This window comes from Drosophila gunungcola, chromosome 3R, assembly GCF_025200985.1.
Source record: "Drosophila gunungcola strain Sukarami chromosome 3R, Dgunungcola_SK_2, whole genome shotgun sequence".
Classification (NCBI taxonomy): domain Eukaryota; kingdom Metazoa; phylum Arthropoda; class Insecta; order Diptera; family Drosophilidae; genus Drosophila; species Drosophila gunungcola.
In genome coordinates, this window is record NC_069139.1 from 13,795,514 (window position 1) to 13,811,983 (window position 16,470).

Consider the following 16,470-nt stretch of genomic DNA (forward strand, 5'->3'; position numbering starts at 1 on the left):
TATAGTTATACAAGGCGTACTACAAATATATTTTTGTTTATAATAAATCATAAATTAGCCAACATTTCTGTCAATTTTAAAGCACCTTAAACATTCTTGGCTGAGGTTGACAAAAATATTATTAATAGAACACACTAAAAAGACCTGAATCTGCGCCTTTACAATTTATGGGTCATTAGAACCAGACACAAACGAAAATAAAACATTTTAGATTTGTGATATTGGCTTATATTTAAAACATTTTAAGTAAAATTCTAAATTGAAAAATTAATTTTAATTAATTTAATTTATAACTTATAATTTGTATGGCTGTTTTTAAGAAAGTAATGTTTTTATAATTATTTGTGGAAATTTCCTAAAGTTTGGATCTCCTTTTTCCCTCCGTGCACTGCTAAAAGTTTGCTGGAGCATATTAAAAGGACATTGAATGTGCGCGGGTGGGATGGTGGCCTAAAGGGGAGGGGTTCCAGTTCGGTCGGTTTGTCGGGCGTTGGCGTTGGCGCTTGACGGCATCAACGTCACGCAAAAAAACCAAAGGGAAACCATAAACTCAAATTAATGACCTCAGCAGGGGGAGCCAGGGGTTCGAAGTCGGAGACAACGGACAAATGCTGAAAGGCGAGACAGAAGCCAATAAGACCTGCGAGAACAACAATGCCGGGGAGCGGACCAAAAAATAATAATAATAATAAAAAGAGGACCAAGACCAAGACCACGAGCAAAACAAGACGAAAAAGAGCTAACTGAAGTCGATGTCTGGGCGTGATTTACCGTTAACAGTTTTTTGTTGTCGAAAATTAATCTTATTGCAGGCGATTTCACTGCGATTTTCACTGCATTGCACCGCACTGCACTGCACTCACATACAGCCCCAAAAACATATAGATGGTAGATATATACAAATTGGAGCTGCTCCAGAGCAAAAGCGGCAGATGGTCATGGAGAATCGGCTCAGTTGGCTCCGTGATTATGCAGTCGACGTCGCTGCTGCTGCCATCGTCGTCACAGTCGATTTGTTGTCAAACTGGTTTTACAAATATTTTGCGTTAATCTGGAAGCCCCAGCGATGAGGAGGCTATTGAAGGGGGGGGGCCTCGGCGGCAGTTACATTGCAGTCGAGTAAAGCTCAGTGAAAGTCGGCAATGTAGTCCCTCCGCAGTCGCCACCCCTCACCCGTTGACCCACCGTTTTCCCCTTAGCCAGCTAGTTAGCTCGCAGCACATTCAATTAGATTTAGTATAGGTAAAGCTATAAGCCATAGCCATAGCTTTGGCGTTGGCTTCCCCCGTTTGTTGGATCAGCTCATTCATGGCTCGGTATTTACAGCCAATTATGAGACAAACAAGTCCAACTCGCTGTCGGGCGATGTCACCGTGACACGAACAAAAAATATTGGAACAATGTGTGTAATCTGAACATAAATGAGCCAATGGAAAAGTTGTAATCATGTGTTTAACAAAAACTTATACATTTAAGTTCTCAGGTATTTAAAATGGACTTGATTGTAGGTTTACTTATAGCAATTTATTTTTATTCTTATAACCTTTGACCTCAAACAATGTAATATGAACTATGTATTTTGGCAAAACTCATTTGAAATGGACTTATTGAGTGTTTTAGACCAAAAGGTGAATTGTTAAAAAGTTTTGATAGAGATTTTCGCAATTCACAATAAAATGGGGCATTATGTTAATATTTTTAAATCAAGGAAGTCCGATATAAAATTGTTTGTTTTGTCCCTTAAGGTAGTAAAGTAAAATGCGATTGCATACACATATTTCTAAGATATATTCCTTGTGATTTTTTTTATTAGACTCACCTGGGCATTGAAGTCGAATAGGTATTCGGGGCGCAGCGGACACGGCAGGCCGCACTTGCAGGTACCCTGAGTGAGCAAATAGTCCTTGATCTGGAACTGCGTGCGCATCGTTTTGCCCGAGGGGCTGGAGTTAAAAGGGTTAAAAAGATAAATGCATTAGTTGGCTGGGTGAGATTAATTAGGTGAAGGCAGTCATGCTGTTGTTCACCAGCTAAACGCACAATTTGTTTTATGGAAATTATACAATTAGCCAAGGTCGGTGTTTAAGGCAACCATCCTCCCACTACAGCCCACTATCCCAATATCCCAAGGGCAATTAGCCGCAGTTAAGTGACTACGGAGGGCAACGGATAATGGACGAGTGCTTGATTAACAACTCATTAGCATAATGGGCATTAACATGACAATGTAAAACGACGCGCACATAAATTAATCCCAATCAGAACCGATCGCATGGCAAATAAGTGCGCGTCGATCTGCGCATAATTCAAACTGGTTTGGTTTTTGCGTTATATAGTTATTTGCTGCGAACCATTCGGGAAACTACGTTATAATACAGTTGGCATTCTTTGAGGGACTCAGATTCTGGGGCTGGAATTTCGGTTTGAAATGTCTTGAGAAAATACGCAACAGATACGCGACAAAGGCACATTTCTGGGGGAAACTCAACATCTGCGAGAACAAAGGCGATCTCATACATATGCACATATTTAGCGTTTCAGAAAAAACGCGCCTATGCGCCATAAAATTATGAAAAGGCAAAAAATTGATTTAAATTTCGGGCACTTAATGCCAAAAAAGGAGAAAAGAAACCCAGCGAATCCAGTTTTAATAATGCCAAGCCCCTTGCGGAATGGACCGGGCGGTTTTTCCATCTCAACACACGTTAACCCTTTATAAAAACCGAACCTCGCCGCCGCCCTTCCCTCCAATCAGGCCACGCATGACCGCAAATTTGCCGACATAAATGTGTTGTCGCATGAGCTGGGGTTACTTCGGTATATATGAAAAAACATTCGAGTGTACGCAAAACAAAGAACGCAAAAAACCAGAGGGAAAAAATCGGAGCTGCTTATTAATTGTAAAGTGTGAGCACGTTGAAGGAATCAAGGGCGCTGATGATGACGCCGTCCAAGGAAAGCTGGAGCTGGAGGTGAAGCACTCGCTCTCGAAAGACTGATGCCGGGGCTCAAGTTCGGCGCAGTTCCTCACTTCCTCTGACCCTGAAGTTCTGTACAAGAATACACAGGGGGAAAATATCACCTATTTTATTTTTGTGTGAAAGCTAGACCGATTTGGTATAACGATATAAGATTTACGTTGACAGTTAAGTATCTAAAAAAATATTGTGACTTTAAATAGGTTAATAGTAAATGTTAATATAGTAAAACCAAAGGAAATACTCTTTTAATACAATATAGAAAATGGTACAAAAACTTTTATAAACTGTCTAAAGTAATATTTATATGTAAAGTTTAAAATTCGAAATAAATATATTTTGTACCTTATTAAGGTTTCGAAAAGCATTTTTTTTAATATAAAATTGAAAAAATTCTACAATTTTTTTCTGCGTGTTGACGTTTTAAGCCCGTATGGGAAATCTGAATAATGCATGAAGTGTGAAAGCGGCAAGGGCATTAAATGAAACGACGACGACAGCAACAGGAGCTGTGAGCTGTGAGCTGGAGGAGCAGAACAGCAGAGACAACAATATAATTGAGCGACAGCAACAGCAGCAACAGCAGCAACAGCAGCAACAGCAGCAACAGCAGCAACAGCAGCAACACAGGGACGACAGCAACAGCAACAGCAACGAGAATCGTGTTACGGGTTAAACGAGTATACGAATTGTCAATTGAGTAGCCCTTTTAGCTGACCAAACAGGAGATGCCTCCGCATCGCATAGCATCCCATTGCATCTCATCTCATTTCATCCCAAGCGCAACTCCCAGAATCATCATCAATGGGGAAAAGGAAACTGGTTCTGGTTTGTTTTATTAATTATTTTTAACTACTTACGAGACCCAGAGCTTTATGTGCGACTGAGCCACGTTCGAGATTGGAAAAATCGATGGCAAGTCGATTGCCAGACATCACGAAGGACTCCGAGAGAGAGACAGAGAGGGCGAGAGTCGCTTGAGCGGGAAGGAGAATCATCAACGCCAAAAGCTTATGGCTCAATTTGTATGCAGCTGGCGTGGCGAGAGGCTTAAGAGCCCACCGCTTACCACCGCAGTTGAGGCAGTTGGGGCAGTTGGTGCAGTTGAAGCAGCAGGGCAAACACGCAGCAGGAATCATGCACAGAGAAAAAATTAATACGCTGAATAAGGTAGTTAAACACACCTCGATTGCAGATAATTGAAATCCTCTTCGCCCATTAACGTTGTGAAGCCCCTTTCGTTTACATTAAAGATACTGAAAGTCAAACCCCGATGCCCATGCAATGAAATAAACTTTTAAAAAATGTAATTGATTGACAATATGTTTCCTTTGAATAAAGTGACACTAAAAACTTGTTTTAATACGCTACTGCATTACTTAAAGTTAAAAGTGGATTTTTCGTTCATAGTTAACTTGAAGGAAATATATTTAATTTTAGTATACTTTTTTTTGTGTAGACTTTGAAGTTCAGATCAAAGGCTTTGACTAATTAATTGCAGTTTTTTATTCTACCTGTGGCTGCCCAAGAAGTCGGTAGCTCATTAAATTTTTTCTTTTCCTCTTACTTTTTTTGTGGTATTTGCACAAAATGCGCTAATAACGTGAGCGGCTGCAGGAACTTCCTGCCCTTCAATCCCAGCCTACCCACCACATTTCCCGCTCTGTGGCCACATGAAAGGCGTTGGTCTAACGAGTTAAAATAATTTAATAAATTACACACAAAACGCCAAGTGCCAACGAGTTGCTGTCGAGTGGCCATCGCCCATCAGCCGTCAAACATCAGCCATCGCCTTGCCAGGCCCTACTACACCCCACCCACCAGTCACTGTGGAAAAGTTGGGTGGAAAAGTTTTACGCCCCGGTGACCTTGAGTGCACCCTCGAGCCCGGCAAAGAGTTGAGAGTGCAGACAGCTGAGACTGGGATTGCGATTGGGATTGGATTGGGATTGGGCGTGAGCCTCCAGCAGAGATTGAGCCTATTACTAAATTAATAATCCCAAACAGCGCAAACACAAAACCGACAGCAACAGCAACCACTTGGCCCAAAGGCATTGGCATCAGCAGTGGGCCAGCTCCGCTGTGGCGCATGAAACTGTAAAAAATTATCGCACAAAGCCAGACAGACCAGCCGGAGTCGGAGGCCACTGCCCGAGGAGGGGTCCCAGCAGTCAGGGACAGACAGACAGGAGGCCATCCTTTTGGCCGGGACTTTATCCGTCCTTGTGTCCTTGTGCGTCATGTCCTTGACAACGCGAAAAGAAAGCGAAGAGCGAACAGCCCACAAAAACGGACAAATGCGGCCAATCGCAAAATGAATCATGCCCACGCAAAAAAAAATTAACCAAAAGGACGTACCTGATTCAAGAATCGACGCCATTTATACCCATTATACCCTTTAACCCACTTTCAATTGTGATATTTGAGATTTTGCAATCCTAAACATTAAATCATATTAAATTGTAAAGTTTAATTTAAAAAAATATATAAATGAACGGACAAATATGCTCATTTCAATTTAAACTGTTGAGGAAAATAATAATAAAATTAACCAGTTTGAATTCAAGAATATAAAAGTTAAGACATAATAATGATCTTTACGGAGTTTAATGTGCAAATCTCTATCTCTAATTATCGTAAAATCCCATGAGTCAAAAACAAGGCTTTTCAGGCAAAACTTTCCGGGGTTTTCCCACGATATCAGCAACGACAAATTCGCATGGTGGGCGTTGACCAAAGTCAACAAGTCAGAGAGCCATAGCTAAGCTGGCTGATTCGCAACAAATGCCTAAAAGTCAGTAAAATAAACACATTTCAAAGGTCTGTCCGTCTTTTTATCTGTCTGCCACTCCGGCTGAATGACTGCCTGGCCGGCTGACTGACACTGGAGCAGTGCGGTGCGGTGCGGTGCGGAGGTGGCCTAGACAAATAGAGGAGGGACCGGACCAACTGCTGATGCAACCTACGCGCCCGCTGAAAGGTTCATCCCGAGGCAGGAGGGACAGGGGCATTGAGGCACAGAGACCTCGTGGCAGGGTGCATACACACGTTAGGAAAATTGAAAACGGCTTGAATCGCCGGCCAAACTATTCCGCATTCTTTACAGGCTGGCGGGGCGCATTGGCCCGTTTGCGTTTCCACTCGATTCGATCGGCGATCTCCAGCTGCCGTTTTGGATTTATGATTTATGCGCCCGATGCGGCACAGTGGGCGTCCTTACCCGACTTGGCTGGCTTTGACCTGGTCACAGTCTTTATTTCGCCCTCTGCTGATGTCACGTTGCGCCAAAGCATTTAGCACTTGAGCAAACAACAACGGCAACAGCAACAGCAACAGCAACGGCAACGGTTACGGCAGCAAGATTTAAATGCTTGCGCAACAATTATTGATTTAGTACACAATTTGTGCAACATTCTTTCCGAGAAATAGCCGAAACGAAGCCAACGAGCGAACTACTTGCGGCAAGGGCGGAAGCTAAACAGAAAGCTGTATTCATTACGCCAGAGCTGTCGTTTTAGCTGGTTATGTGAGGGGAAAATATAAGTTTAGCATATTATTAAACTGAATAATTAATTTTCCTTTATCAATAAATTCTTATACCAAGTGAAATAAAGTAATATGAAGTTGTTTCTAGTTCATTTCTGATATTTATCTGAACATTTGAGAACATTAAAATATTTTATAATTAGGTAAGATCACGCAAACAATGTAATTTAGTTTAATAAAATAAAAGTACTGTTTACTGCTACCCTTGTTCGGAGTTGTTCACCCTTTTTTCTAACACATATTTTTTGTCATCGAAATTGTGACAACAGAGCTGGCGTACTGACGGGTTATCTGGCTTACCGAAACACAAAAAAGAATGCTCAATTCAAAATTTTGCAAGGGGGCCATGGCGACCATCCGCTTGGGCAAACAGCAAATAGCAGCCAGCAACCAGCAACCCGACAAAACCCGGCAACAACACGCAACGTGGAAATGAGCAGCAGCTGCTGCTGCCGTTGTTGTTGTTGCTGCTGCTGCTGCTGCTTTTGCTGCCGGCTGTGGACAATGACAACGCTTGACACACGATGTCATGTCGTCGCCGGGCACAAGTAAATACCAGTGGGCACGGGCTCTGGTTCTGGCTCTGGCCAGCGGGTCGTGAAGCAAAGGACGTGGACGTGGACGTGGCAGCCAGCGGTGCCCTCAAAGTGTGTCCTGGAAGGGTAATGGCCCAGAGAGTGACTGGCTGAGTGAAATGCGACATTGGCGGTAAATGGACTGCGTCGGATAAGCTGCAACTTCTTGGCACTCCGACTACGTGAGTCGAGTTCTAAAGCCCAATAATCATTATGATGCCTGTCATAATGAGAATCTCGGCTTGGTGCTCAAAAAACAAACAGGAACATTTTCCCTGGAAGCTTTCAATCTGCCAATCGAGCAGAGTATTCGCAGCCATAATCTGCACAGGTGGCTCGAAAAGCAGTTATCCCAGAACCACAGAGACACAAAGCCAACCCTTTCTGGGCAAATGAGCTCGGGGCAACAGCTGCGAGGTAAACTATCCCAACGAGACGAGTCAAGCACTCAGAAGTGCCAGCCACTTATAAAATCAACAATTACCCAACATCGGCATCAACGGCAACGGCAACAGCAACAGCCACAAACTCGCAAACTGTTTGCGCAGAGTCCAAAAAAAAACACTGAGACCCAGAGCCCCCCTTTCTGGCCCTGAGGCGATTGGACTGCGAGAACAATTACAAGTACCCAGGCCAGCAGATATATCCACATACTCAATGCTTTTCAACATATCTGAGTAAACATTTTATTTGAGTTTGTAATTATGTGTGCTTGATGATAACTCGCAGATAATGCCAGGTAAATATTTGCCCCCGACTCGTTGATGGTTGCTAGTTGTTGCCTGTGTCTGTGTCTGTGCCTGTGCCTGGTTGCAAAAACATTTCTGACACGACTACTGGCTGCAACCCCCCAGACGCCCACTAAACAACCATGCGCCCCCTCCGCCACCTCAAAGCCCTCGGACAGTGGCATTTCCTGTACCGAGAGGGGATCGCTGAACATTTTTATGGCTTCTCGAATGCGTTTGCGTTTTGCAGACAATAACCAGATTGACTTTTAGCCGGGGCCCCCAAAGTGCTGTAAATGTCATGTCCGAACAACAGCCCAGCGACAGAATCAACAAGCTCTTTCTTTGACGAAGAGTGCTCAAACTGGAGATATCCTGTAAGCACTAATGTTCCCTGATATTCCCGTTTGGCTTATGGGAGACCACTTACCTGATGTAGGCCACCTCATTGTTGTTGGTTAAGCGACGCCAGCCCGGGGCCAAATTTCCATTGTAGCTGGTAGTTTTCCTGTTGCTACTACTATTGCTGTTGGCATTGTTGGCTTTGGCAACATTCTTCGCATAGAGCTGATTGTTCTGACTCATTTGACGCGATGCAATTGTTGTCGGCATGCAATGCGTTGCCCCAGTAGCAGCAACAGTTGCTGCCGTTACTGTGGCTGCCGCCGTTGACTTTATTGGCAACTTTATTTGCGCCTGGCGCTGTTTGGTTTGTTGCTGTTGTTGTTGTTGCTGCTGCTGCTGTTGATGTTGCAGCAGGATTTGCTGATTGTTGGTGGGGCAGACAAATATATGCTGCTGACTGGAGCGCTGCTGTTGATGTTGCTGCTGCAGATGTAGATTGGACGCCTGCATCATGTTGCCGCTGCCGTTGCCGTTGCCATTAACCAAGCCAGCTGGTAGTATCTGTTGCGTATGCTGCTGATGTTGCTGCTGTTGCATCGATCCACTTGTAACGACCCGCGATACAAATTTTGTCTGTTGCTGCTGGAAAAAGTGATGATGTTGCTGCTGTTGCTGTTGATGCAGCGGCAACATTTGCTGCTGCTGCTTGAACATGTTGATCTGTTGCTGCTGCTGCTGCTGCTGCTGGTGATGCATCTCGCTGGCCACTGTCTCAGCACTCCCAGCAATATTCAGTTTGTGCTGGTGCTGATGTTGCTGCTGTTGCTGGCCAGCAGAAGCGGCGGCCATGGCGATAACAGCAGCCGTTTAGTAGCTCCTCCGCGATTCAGGGCCTGCAAAATTTCAAGGAAATCCCCATTAATCACAGTCTATCACAATGTTTAATCACTTAAATTGACTTTAGTTATTTATATAATAAAGATGAAACAGTGATAGTTTTCAAAGAAATTCGTGCTTACCACTAATTATAATTTGTTATTTATTTATAACCCTATTTTCTTTTTTAATCACTAGAGTTGGGAAACGCCTGCTAAAAACAATACATCAATACGTCAATTCAAAAACATAAATTATAAATTAAAAATCTACTTCTTGTTATGAAATTATTGTAAAAAAAAGCCAACTGGAAGTGCTTATCTTTAAAAACAACCTAAAAGTGAATGGATAACAATATTCAAATCAGAAATGCTAAATTGCGAACGTTGTTTAAAATTTTTTGAAATCTGTTATTAAATATTTTTTATGTAGGAACAATTGATTTTTAATTTATGAAACCCTTATAAGCCCCCACTTGGTTTTATTGCAGATATTTATGGGTTTTTATCTGGGGGCTTTGTCTCTGGGTTTTCGGTTGACTCAGACCTCGAACTAAATCGAGTGGAATTGCGTTGTGGCCTTTGTTTTGCTCTGCTAGTTGACCACTTACAAACACAGGAGAATTGGAAGCCCAATCAGCGTTTATGCGCTGTGCGTGTAATGAACATGGAAGTGCCCAAAATCTGGTTTATTCGCCATCTCAGGCACATCCAGCAGGAGACAAGGCCGTAAAACCCGTACTCGCACTTAAATAGATACTGCTAACTGGGCGATCGTATAAACAACAAATCGTAGGCCGCACCTTTCGTTATTTATGCGTTGTTAAGTTTTTCCCCCTTATTCTGCTATTCGCTCACCTCTTAGCGTGCTTTTCGCTTTGCTCATTTGCCAGCATATTAAATTAAATTTGAGTTATTGTGTAAACGAGACGCGGCCATGTCATGTTCATGTTTTTATGGTTTCTTTTTTTAAAACACTTAATTTCACTTTTTTTCTGTATTATTTTTATTTTGTATGCCACTCTGCTTCTTTTTGCTGTAATAATGCGACAACGACTTTTGTACTTTAGCTGCGTGTTGTAGTTGTGTTGTTGCTTGTGGTGCACAGAAAAAAGCCACTTAGATGATTACACTTTTCAAACAATTTGGGTAGGAAGGTGATAAAAGCCCCGTTTAGAACATACACATTCAATATTTTAATATCAAGTTAGTAAATTTTAATTTGACAGTTATTTATATAAAAATTATTTTTTTGGTATAAAAATTATATTAAAAAGTATAGAGATAAGCCTTTAGCTGGTATAAAATACTATTGGACAAAATAAGTTCTCTATTTCCTCTTTGTAAGAAATACTACTTTTTGTTTCTGTGCACAATCTGCTCATGACTTCATTAAAATTCAGAAAACGAACGTCAGCAGTAGCGAATGGAGAGTGGAGAGCAGAGAGCGCGTAAAAGTAGGTGAATGGAGCATGAAGACACCAAAGCAGAGAAAAGGAAAGAGAGCGAGGGGGGAATTGTGGGAGGTGGGGGGCTGGGCATCACCCACACCACTATCTCCCTTCTCTCCCCTATTTTTACTTTAGCACAATTTGCAGACTGTTTTTTAAGTAGTATAATTAATGCGTGCTTGTTTGTTTGTGTTGACACCACCTGCCCTGCGGTTCTGCTCCGTCGATCAGCGCCCAAACAACACAAACAACGCTCGCGGAGAGCAGCTGTTTGCCTTGGGCTGGGCACTATGGACGAAGTACCACTTTTTCTGGCATTAATTATTAACTTGAAATTTTTAATAAAGAGCATGTACCCTCCTGTAAAGGAAATTCCCTAATTGTTGTCTTGTATTAATACTATTATTTATGATAGTGTAATAAAGCTGCTAAGTTAGCAGTGGAGCTCTCGTTCAACTTTATTTTTGCCACATTAAAGTTTTATGTGTAATTGAAAAGTGTGTGTTTGGCCCACAGTGCAGTGGGATGAAAACGAAATATTGGTGGCTATCTCAGTGCACTGGTATGGGTATTGGGCAATCACACGCACACACTAAACGCGTGCCTATGCTGCGGTTTCTGCTGCTATAATATGTACAAAGTGACCTCAATACGCATTACGCTACAACACTGACAACTGCACTTCGTCTTGGGCTTTATTATGCACAGACTCGGATTACGCCAAATGCCAATTAAATATGAATTAATTACAACAATTTTGTGTCGCTCGTTCGATTCACGCAATATTATGGCCCTCTCTCGCTCTCTCTCTGGCAAGCTCTCTCGCTCCCACTTCCACTCTCATTGGCAAACGCGCACACAAAAATTTTCTACTGCCCGAATTTTGACTTTTTTTCACTTTCTTTCCGGCTAATTCGCCCTTTTACACACCTAATTACGGTGTTTTTTCGCCGCGAAGAGTGCACGCATTTGTATTGGAATTTTAATGCTGTATTTAACGGAAAATCGACGGGCGCTGACCGTAACTCCGTGCACTTTTCCGACCGCGACAACAACAAATTGTGATGTGACCATACGCTGTTGCCTGTGAAATGCACTATTGCCAGAAAACATCGATAACAAAAAGAGCGAACTTAAAAATTCTCCATCTGGCCACTTCTTCCTAACAGCGTTGCCAGATACGTTTGTCCTGGCATTGCCTGATCATTGGTGTCATCGATGTATTCAAAATACCGGTCTCATCGATGTTGTTTGGCGGCACCAAAAAATTGTACTCCGTTTCATTTTCTTTTAAAATTTAAATTTAAAAATGTAAGCAATGGAGTTTTAATTTCAAAAATGACTACATTTAAATTATACATATTAAAACAACAAATCAAACAGTACAAAAGCGAAAAGAAGGCTGAGTTTTCAAATATTTGGCTACAAAAAAATAAATTAAAATTAACTAGCGTTAGAAATGTTTGAAATATTCAGCACACCCTATGCGGACTCCAAACAACTGCCGTTGGCCAGTGGACCGGGTCCCATCCTGATCATCACCACCAGCTATCTGTTGGTCGTCTTCAAGGTAAGATAGAGATCAGTATAAGACCAAAATAGTTTTCACCTTCATATGCTGGTTGTCTTTAAGGCGGGCCGGAAGTTTATGGAGCACCGAGAACCGTACAATCTGCGGGGAGTGCTTAAGTACTACAACATGTTCCAGATCTGCTACAACATGATGATGCTGTTGCCCGTGAGTCTGTACTCGTGAGGTTAAACTAAAAAGTAACGAGGTCCGCCCGCAGGGCTACTACTTTCTTTTCGTGTTCCAGCCATACAAATTGAGCTGCATGACTGTCCTGCCGCAGGATCATCCTCTAAAGGATTGGGAGCGCAGCATTAGCTACGCCTACTACATAAACAAGATCGTGGACCTACTGGACTCTGTCTTCTGTGTGCTGCGCAAGAAGTACGCGCAAATAACGTTCCTCCATGTGTTCCATCACGTGCTGATGCCCACAGCGGGATACGTGATAATCCGCTTTCAGGGCTACGGAGGTCATCTCTTCTTCCTGTGCTCCTTCAATGTCATCGTGCACGTGTTTATGTATGGCTACTATTACTCGGCCATTGAGGGCAAGACGGTGCGCTGGAAGCGGTACCTGACTCTCCTGCAAATGATGCAGTTCGTCCTAATGTTAGGCCACTGTGCCTTCACCGCCATGCAGCCCGAGTGTAAGGCCTCGCAGGGCACCCTCTTCCTGGTCAGCTGCTCCGCTGCGGTCATGTTCGTCATGTTTGCCAACTTCTACGTTCAATGCTATATGGGACAAAAGGAAAAGAATAATTAATTTAATTATTGGCATTTTTAAACTATCAAATTTAGCTATTTAAATATATATATATAACATTTCAAATAGTAACGGTTGTATAGATTTAAAATACCTATTGAGTTATCGATTTATGACCAGCTCTAGTTACCGCATACGGTCACACTGTCAACAACAAAACGCGCGCGTTGCCGGCAACCGTCGAAATATATACAATTATTTGCTAAATTGCAATTAATATTCATAGAACTAAACTAAATTATTAGTAAACAGCCGATGGTTCGTCATCTCTCACTGGAATCATGTCTGCCAGCTCCTCCAGCAACGCCTGCAAGCTTTTGCTCCTCGGCCGCTGTCTGCGCGCAGTGCTCCTCAGCGTGGCCATTCAGTTCCTGCTGCTCACCGTGTTCCTGCTGTCGGTAAACTTCCAGCTGCTGCATCCGCTCTCCTGGGTGACGGGCACCCTGCGCCTGGTGGCCAGCTGGTACACCTGGTTCGCCAGCATCCCGCTGATAGCCTCCGTCGTCCTTTACGGCGTCTCCCTGTGCCAGCAGCACCTGTCGGAGCGTCCATACTGTCCCACCCGCTACCGCTGGCTCATCCACTACGGTCCCCGCAAGCTGCTTCTCCTTGGCGCCCATCTCCTGGTCGGATTCCTCACCGCCTGGCTCTACACGGGCTATCTCCACACGGACTATCAGTAAGAGAGCTTAAAATTGGCTAAAAGACCCTAATGGTCGTTGTCTTTAACACTGCTAACTTTTTTCACCCCCAGGCATCTGCGTTACACGTGCTATGGCCAGGAGTGCATCAGTGCCTACCATGTCTATCTGCTCGGAATGGGCACAGCCGCCGGCTGCTACTACTTTGTGTGCGTGCACATGCGTCAAGAGGTCTCAATCGAATTCCCCATCGTGGAGCAATCCCGTGGCGAAAAGATGCGTGAACTACTGCCCGCCAGCTTGGCCCGATCGCTGGTCAGATCACTGCTCCCCACTCTCAGCTTCACCCTCGCCTTTTGGCTTTTTGGACCCCTGATGTGCCACAAACTCAGCCACATTCTCTCTGTGGACCTGGACGAGCGACTGGAGGGTTTCTTCGGAGTTGCCACCAATGTGCGCCTGCTTTTCTATGGATATCTCCTCACTGCCCAGATCCTCAGCAACATGCACCTCATGCGCTGCTTCTACGGCATGCTGCTCTCCGAGGATCTGCCGTTGGTGGTGTCCAAACAGCGAGCGGCCTTTGCCCACGAACAAGAGGTGACTATCGTCGCGGGACTCGGAGTCTTCAATGTTTATGTAGTACAGTGCCTGGCAGCCAACTATTTCTACAAGTTGGCTTTGCGAAAGGATTCGCCACAGCGAGCGGAGATTTTCCAGCTTACGGAGCCGGGAAACCGCCCAGCAAATTGGCGCGCCCTCTGCGACCAGTGTGTGAGTATTCTGGGCAGCTTTACTGAGGAACTTACCGAGTCCATGCAGAAGATCAGCGTGCTCAAGGGCGCCCAGAGCCTGCCAATGCCCAAGATCAGCGAATCCACCAGCGCCAGTTTAATGGCTGAGAAGCTGCTGCTGCGACAGTACAACCAGATGCACGGCATCCGACCCATTGTGTCGCCAGGGCGCGAGGATGCAGTGGATCGACCGGCTGATGGCATTCGCCATGTGCCCAACTGGTGTGAGCGCGTCTCCAAGCAGTTGGAGCAATCCGTGCAGCGTTTAGTTCAACGAGTGCCCGGCATTGTTTACCTCTTCACGGAACCCGAGGGCGCCAAGACCACGTTCCTGCTGGCCAACTCGCTGCCAGTGGTGTACCTGACGCAGGCTCTGGCCCAGATTTGCGTGGCCTCGCTCAAAGAAGATCCTTATGGGGTGGTGCAGAACGATCTAGCGGCCGTTATCAAAGCGATAAACAAGCTACGAAATGAGCTGGAAAAGCTGAGCAGCGTGATAGGCAACCTGAAAGTGCCCAGCTCCAACTTTAATGTTCTCCGATGCGCTGTGCGCCGAAGTCTGTATGCCATCTGCAGCTCCTTCTGCGACTACCTCGGCGATCTTCTGCCGCCCGGCGAAGAGTTGCACCAGCTGCAGGCCCTTGTCTGCCAGGAGTAGAACCCATCCATCACTTTAAACACTCATCTTGTACACTGTTTTTCATCTCTTTCTTTAGTTGTTGTCTGCGGTAACAATAAAAATTAATAAATATAACTACAAACGTACAATAGTTATACAAAACTATTGACTTTTTTTTGCTTAGAGTACGAAATGGTAACACGCGATTTGATCATAACTAGCACAGATGAAATGGTCTGCAGGGTGAATGTGTACGAGCGGACAGCCTCACTGCTCCTCCATGGCCACTGCCATCATGAGCAGCGCCACATCCTGCTCCAGCCGGCGGTTGGGTCATAGCTCTGTTTTCGTTGGTAGTGGGCTGGCGACGGTCACGCTGGCAGCCTCTCCTAACGATTGCTCCAGCTGCTCGGCCACCTCATCCAGGTGCCTCAGTGCCTCCTTTCCCTTGCGGTTGCGCCCGTCCACGAAGATTTGCGTGTCCAGGAAGTGCAGGGCACGGAAGGCCATGCCGCCCAGCGGGTCATACAAGCTCTCGGCGGACTTGGGGTGTCTGGCATTGGCGCTCTGGTCCGGTGTGCTGGGATCGAAAGGCACGTACTCCTGAATGGGCTCCTTGTGCCAGCGGAAGATGTTGCGCGAATCTGAAAGAAGGCGTTGTGTTATCATCTTGTACATTTCTACGGCTTAGAGGGCATGGAACCTAGATCAGCCAGCACTCGCGTCATTTCCCGAATCTGTGCGTCCTGTCGCTCCAGTCGGAAGCTCATCTCCGTCAGCGTGTTAGTCAGCTCCATCTTCTCCGTCTGCGCCAACTCGTTCTTTTTGTTCTCCTTGATGGTTTGACTAGAGGGCGATGTTTATTAGGCTCGGGGCTGACTAGGAACTCTTGAGCACTTACCGTGAGTACTCGAAGATCAAAAGACCGGCTCCGATCGTAAAGATGATGAACTCGCCCAGCAGATTGGCACCCAGCTCAATGGCCATCGCCTCGTTCAGCGGTGGGACAGTCACCCGGCCACCCATGTTCAGCGCCCACATCTTGGTCTTCACCTCCACCCAGTTATAGACTGAAAATGTGGAAATATTGCCGTAATCTCATCTAATCATATCGGATTTCCTTACACTGCGCCGGCGGCATGCAAACGTACTTCCTGAAAAACGGACTGGACTTGGCATTCGACTTGATCACGTTGGCTATCGGCTTGCTGATTTGCTTGATGGCCAAGACGCCGAGCTTGGCCGCCGGGAAGACGCCAATAACCATTGTTTTAGTTCTTACTAATAGCTATTACAAAATATTCGTGCAAAATTAGAGATGTGTACAGGATAGCTGTGTGCACGATGCACGATAGGCTCGTTTTTAGAGATGACAAATTTAAAGATTTTTTTTTGCCGTTCATTTACGAGAGCCAAGGATGTTTAATTTGTATATCTATTTAAATAAAACATGTACGGAGTTCGTGTAGTAGTACTTAGTACTTAAATTTAATAAAGTAGATCGCGAGTTCTTAAGATTTGTTCCATACATGCTTTTTTGCTTGTAACATATTAAATATTAAAATATGTTGCATTTAGTTTA

At 44.6% G+C, this 16,470-nt stretch overlaps 4 protein-coding genes across 16 annotated transcripts in view; 2 read left to right on the plus strand and 2 right to left on the minus strand.

Annotated features, from left to right (window-relative positions):
• The window catches only part of LOC128256195 (methyl-CpG-binding domain protein 5), a 29,304-nt gene extending 17,647 nt beyond the window's left edge, over positions 1 to 11,657 (minus strand). For 2 of the 10 annotated variants that reach the window (XM_052986474.1, XM_052986402.1), the window contains exons 1-4: positions 11,429 to 11,654; positions 9,906 to 10,083; positions 8,258 to 9,065; positions 1,820 to 1,943 (exon numbers count right to left, since the gene is read on the minus strand). In XM_052986474.1, coding sequence (XP_052842434.1) covers positions 1,820 to 1,943; positions 8,258 to 9,021 — 888 coding nt within the window. In that variant the 5' untranslated portion in view covers positions 9,022 to 9,065; positions 9,906 to 10,083; positions 11,429 to 11,654. The other 8 variants (XM_052986464.1, XM_052986433.1, XM_052986411.1 and 5 more) reach the window with 8 other exon arrangements.
• Positions 11,658 to 11,851: 194 nt separating this feature from the next.
• On the plus strand, positions 11,852 to 12,873 carry LOC128256319 (elongation of very long chain fatty acids protein F). Of its 3 annotated transcripts, none has more exons than XM_052986622.1 (3): positions 11,852 to 12,068; positions 12,132 to 12,236; positions 12,316 to 12,873. In XM_052986622.1, the coding sequence occupies exons 1-3, from the start codon at positions 11,958 to 11,960 to the stop codon at positions 12,832 to 12,834; spliced, it is 735 nt and encodes a 244-aa protein (XP_052842582.1). In that variant the 5' UTR covers positions 11,852 to 11,957; the 3' UTR covers positions 12,835 to 12,873. The 3 variants fall into 3 exon arrangements, with proteins under 3 accessions (XP_052842582.1, XP_052842579.1, XP_052842589.1); XM_052986619.1 differs by having other exon boundaries at positions 11,857 to 12,068; positions 12,289 to 12,873; XM_052986629.1 differs by lacking the exon at positions 11,852 to 12,068 and having other exon boundaries at positions 12,200 to 12,255.
• Positions 12,874 to 12,978: 105 nt separating this feature from the next.
• On the plus strand, positions 12,979 to 15,050 carry LOC128264931 (nucleoporin Ndc1). The gene is made up of 2 exons (XM_053000656.1): positions 12,979 to 13,513; positions 13,589 to 15,050. The coding sequence occupies exons 1-2, from the start codon at positions 13,116 to 13,118 to the stop codon at positions 14,925 to 14,927; spliced, it is 1,737 nt and encodes a 578-aa protein (XP_052856616.1). The 5' UTR covers positions 12,979 to 13,115; the 3' UTR covers positions 14,928 to 15,050.
• On the minus strand, positions 14,994 to 16,233 carry LOC128264940 (putative OPA3-like protein CG13603). 2 transcript variants are annotated; one of them, XM_053000670.1, is made up of 4 exons: positions 16,014 to 16,233; positions 15,790 to 15,958; positions 15,592 to 15,734; positions 14,994 to 15,532 (listed from the first exon to the last, which is right to left on the minus strand). In XM_053000670.1, the coding sequence occupies exons 1-4, from the start codon at positions 16,153 to 16,155 to the stop codon at positions 15,222 to 15,224; spliced, it is 765 nt and encodes a 254-aa protein (XP_052856630.1). In that variant the 5' UTR covers positions 16,156 to 16,233; the 3' UTR covers positions 14,994 to 15,221. The 2 variants fall into 2 exon arrangements, with proteins under 2 accessions (XP_052856630.1, XP_052856638.1); XM_053000678.1 differs by having other exon boundaries at positions 16,040 to 16,200.
• Positions 16,234 to 16,470: the final 237 nt, after the last annotated feature.

Coding starts and splice junctions, on each gene's coding strand:
- LOC128256319 (XM_052986619.1), top strand. CDS start 11,958: ATGTTTGAAATATTCAGCACACCCTATGCGGACTCCAAACAACTGCCG. Junction 12,069..12,131: donor ATCTGTTGGTCGTCTTCAAG/GTAAGATAGAGA, acceptor GTTGTCTTTAAG/GCGGGCCGGAAGTTTATGGA. Junction 12,237..12,288: donor ACATGATGATGCTGTTGCCC/GTGAGTCTGTAC, acceptor GTCCGCCCGCAG/GGCTACTACTTTCTTTTCGT.
- LOC128264931 (XM_053000656.1), top strand. CDS start 13,116: ATGTCTGCCAGCTCCTCCAGCAACGCCTGCAAGCTTTTGCTCCTCGGC. Junction 13,514..13,588: donor TATCTCCACACGGACTATCA/GTAAGAGAGCTT, acceptor TTTCACCCCCAG/GCATCTGCGTTACACGTGCT.
- LOC128264940 (XM_053000670.1), bottom strand. CDS start 16,155: ATGGTTATTGGCGTCTTCCCGGCGGCCAAGCTCGGCGTCTTGGCCATC. Junction 15,959..16,013: donor TTGCATGCCGCCGGCGCAGT/GTAAGGAAATCC, acceptor CCACATTTTCAG/TCTATAACTGGGTGGAGGTG. Junction 15,533..15,591: donor GCGAGTGCTGGCTGATCTAG/GTTCCATGCCCT, acceptor GCCTTCTTTCAG/ATTCGCGCAACATCTTCCGC.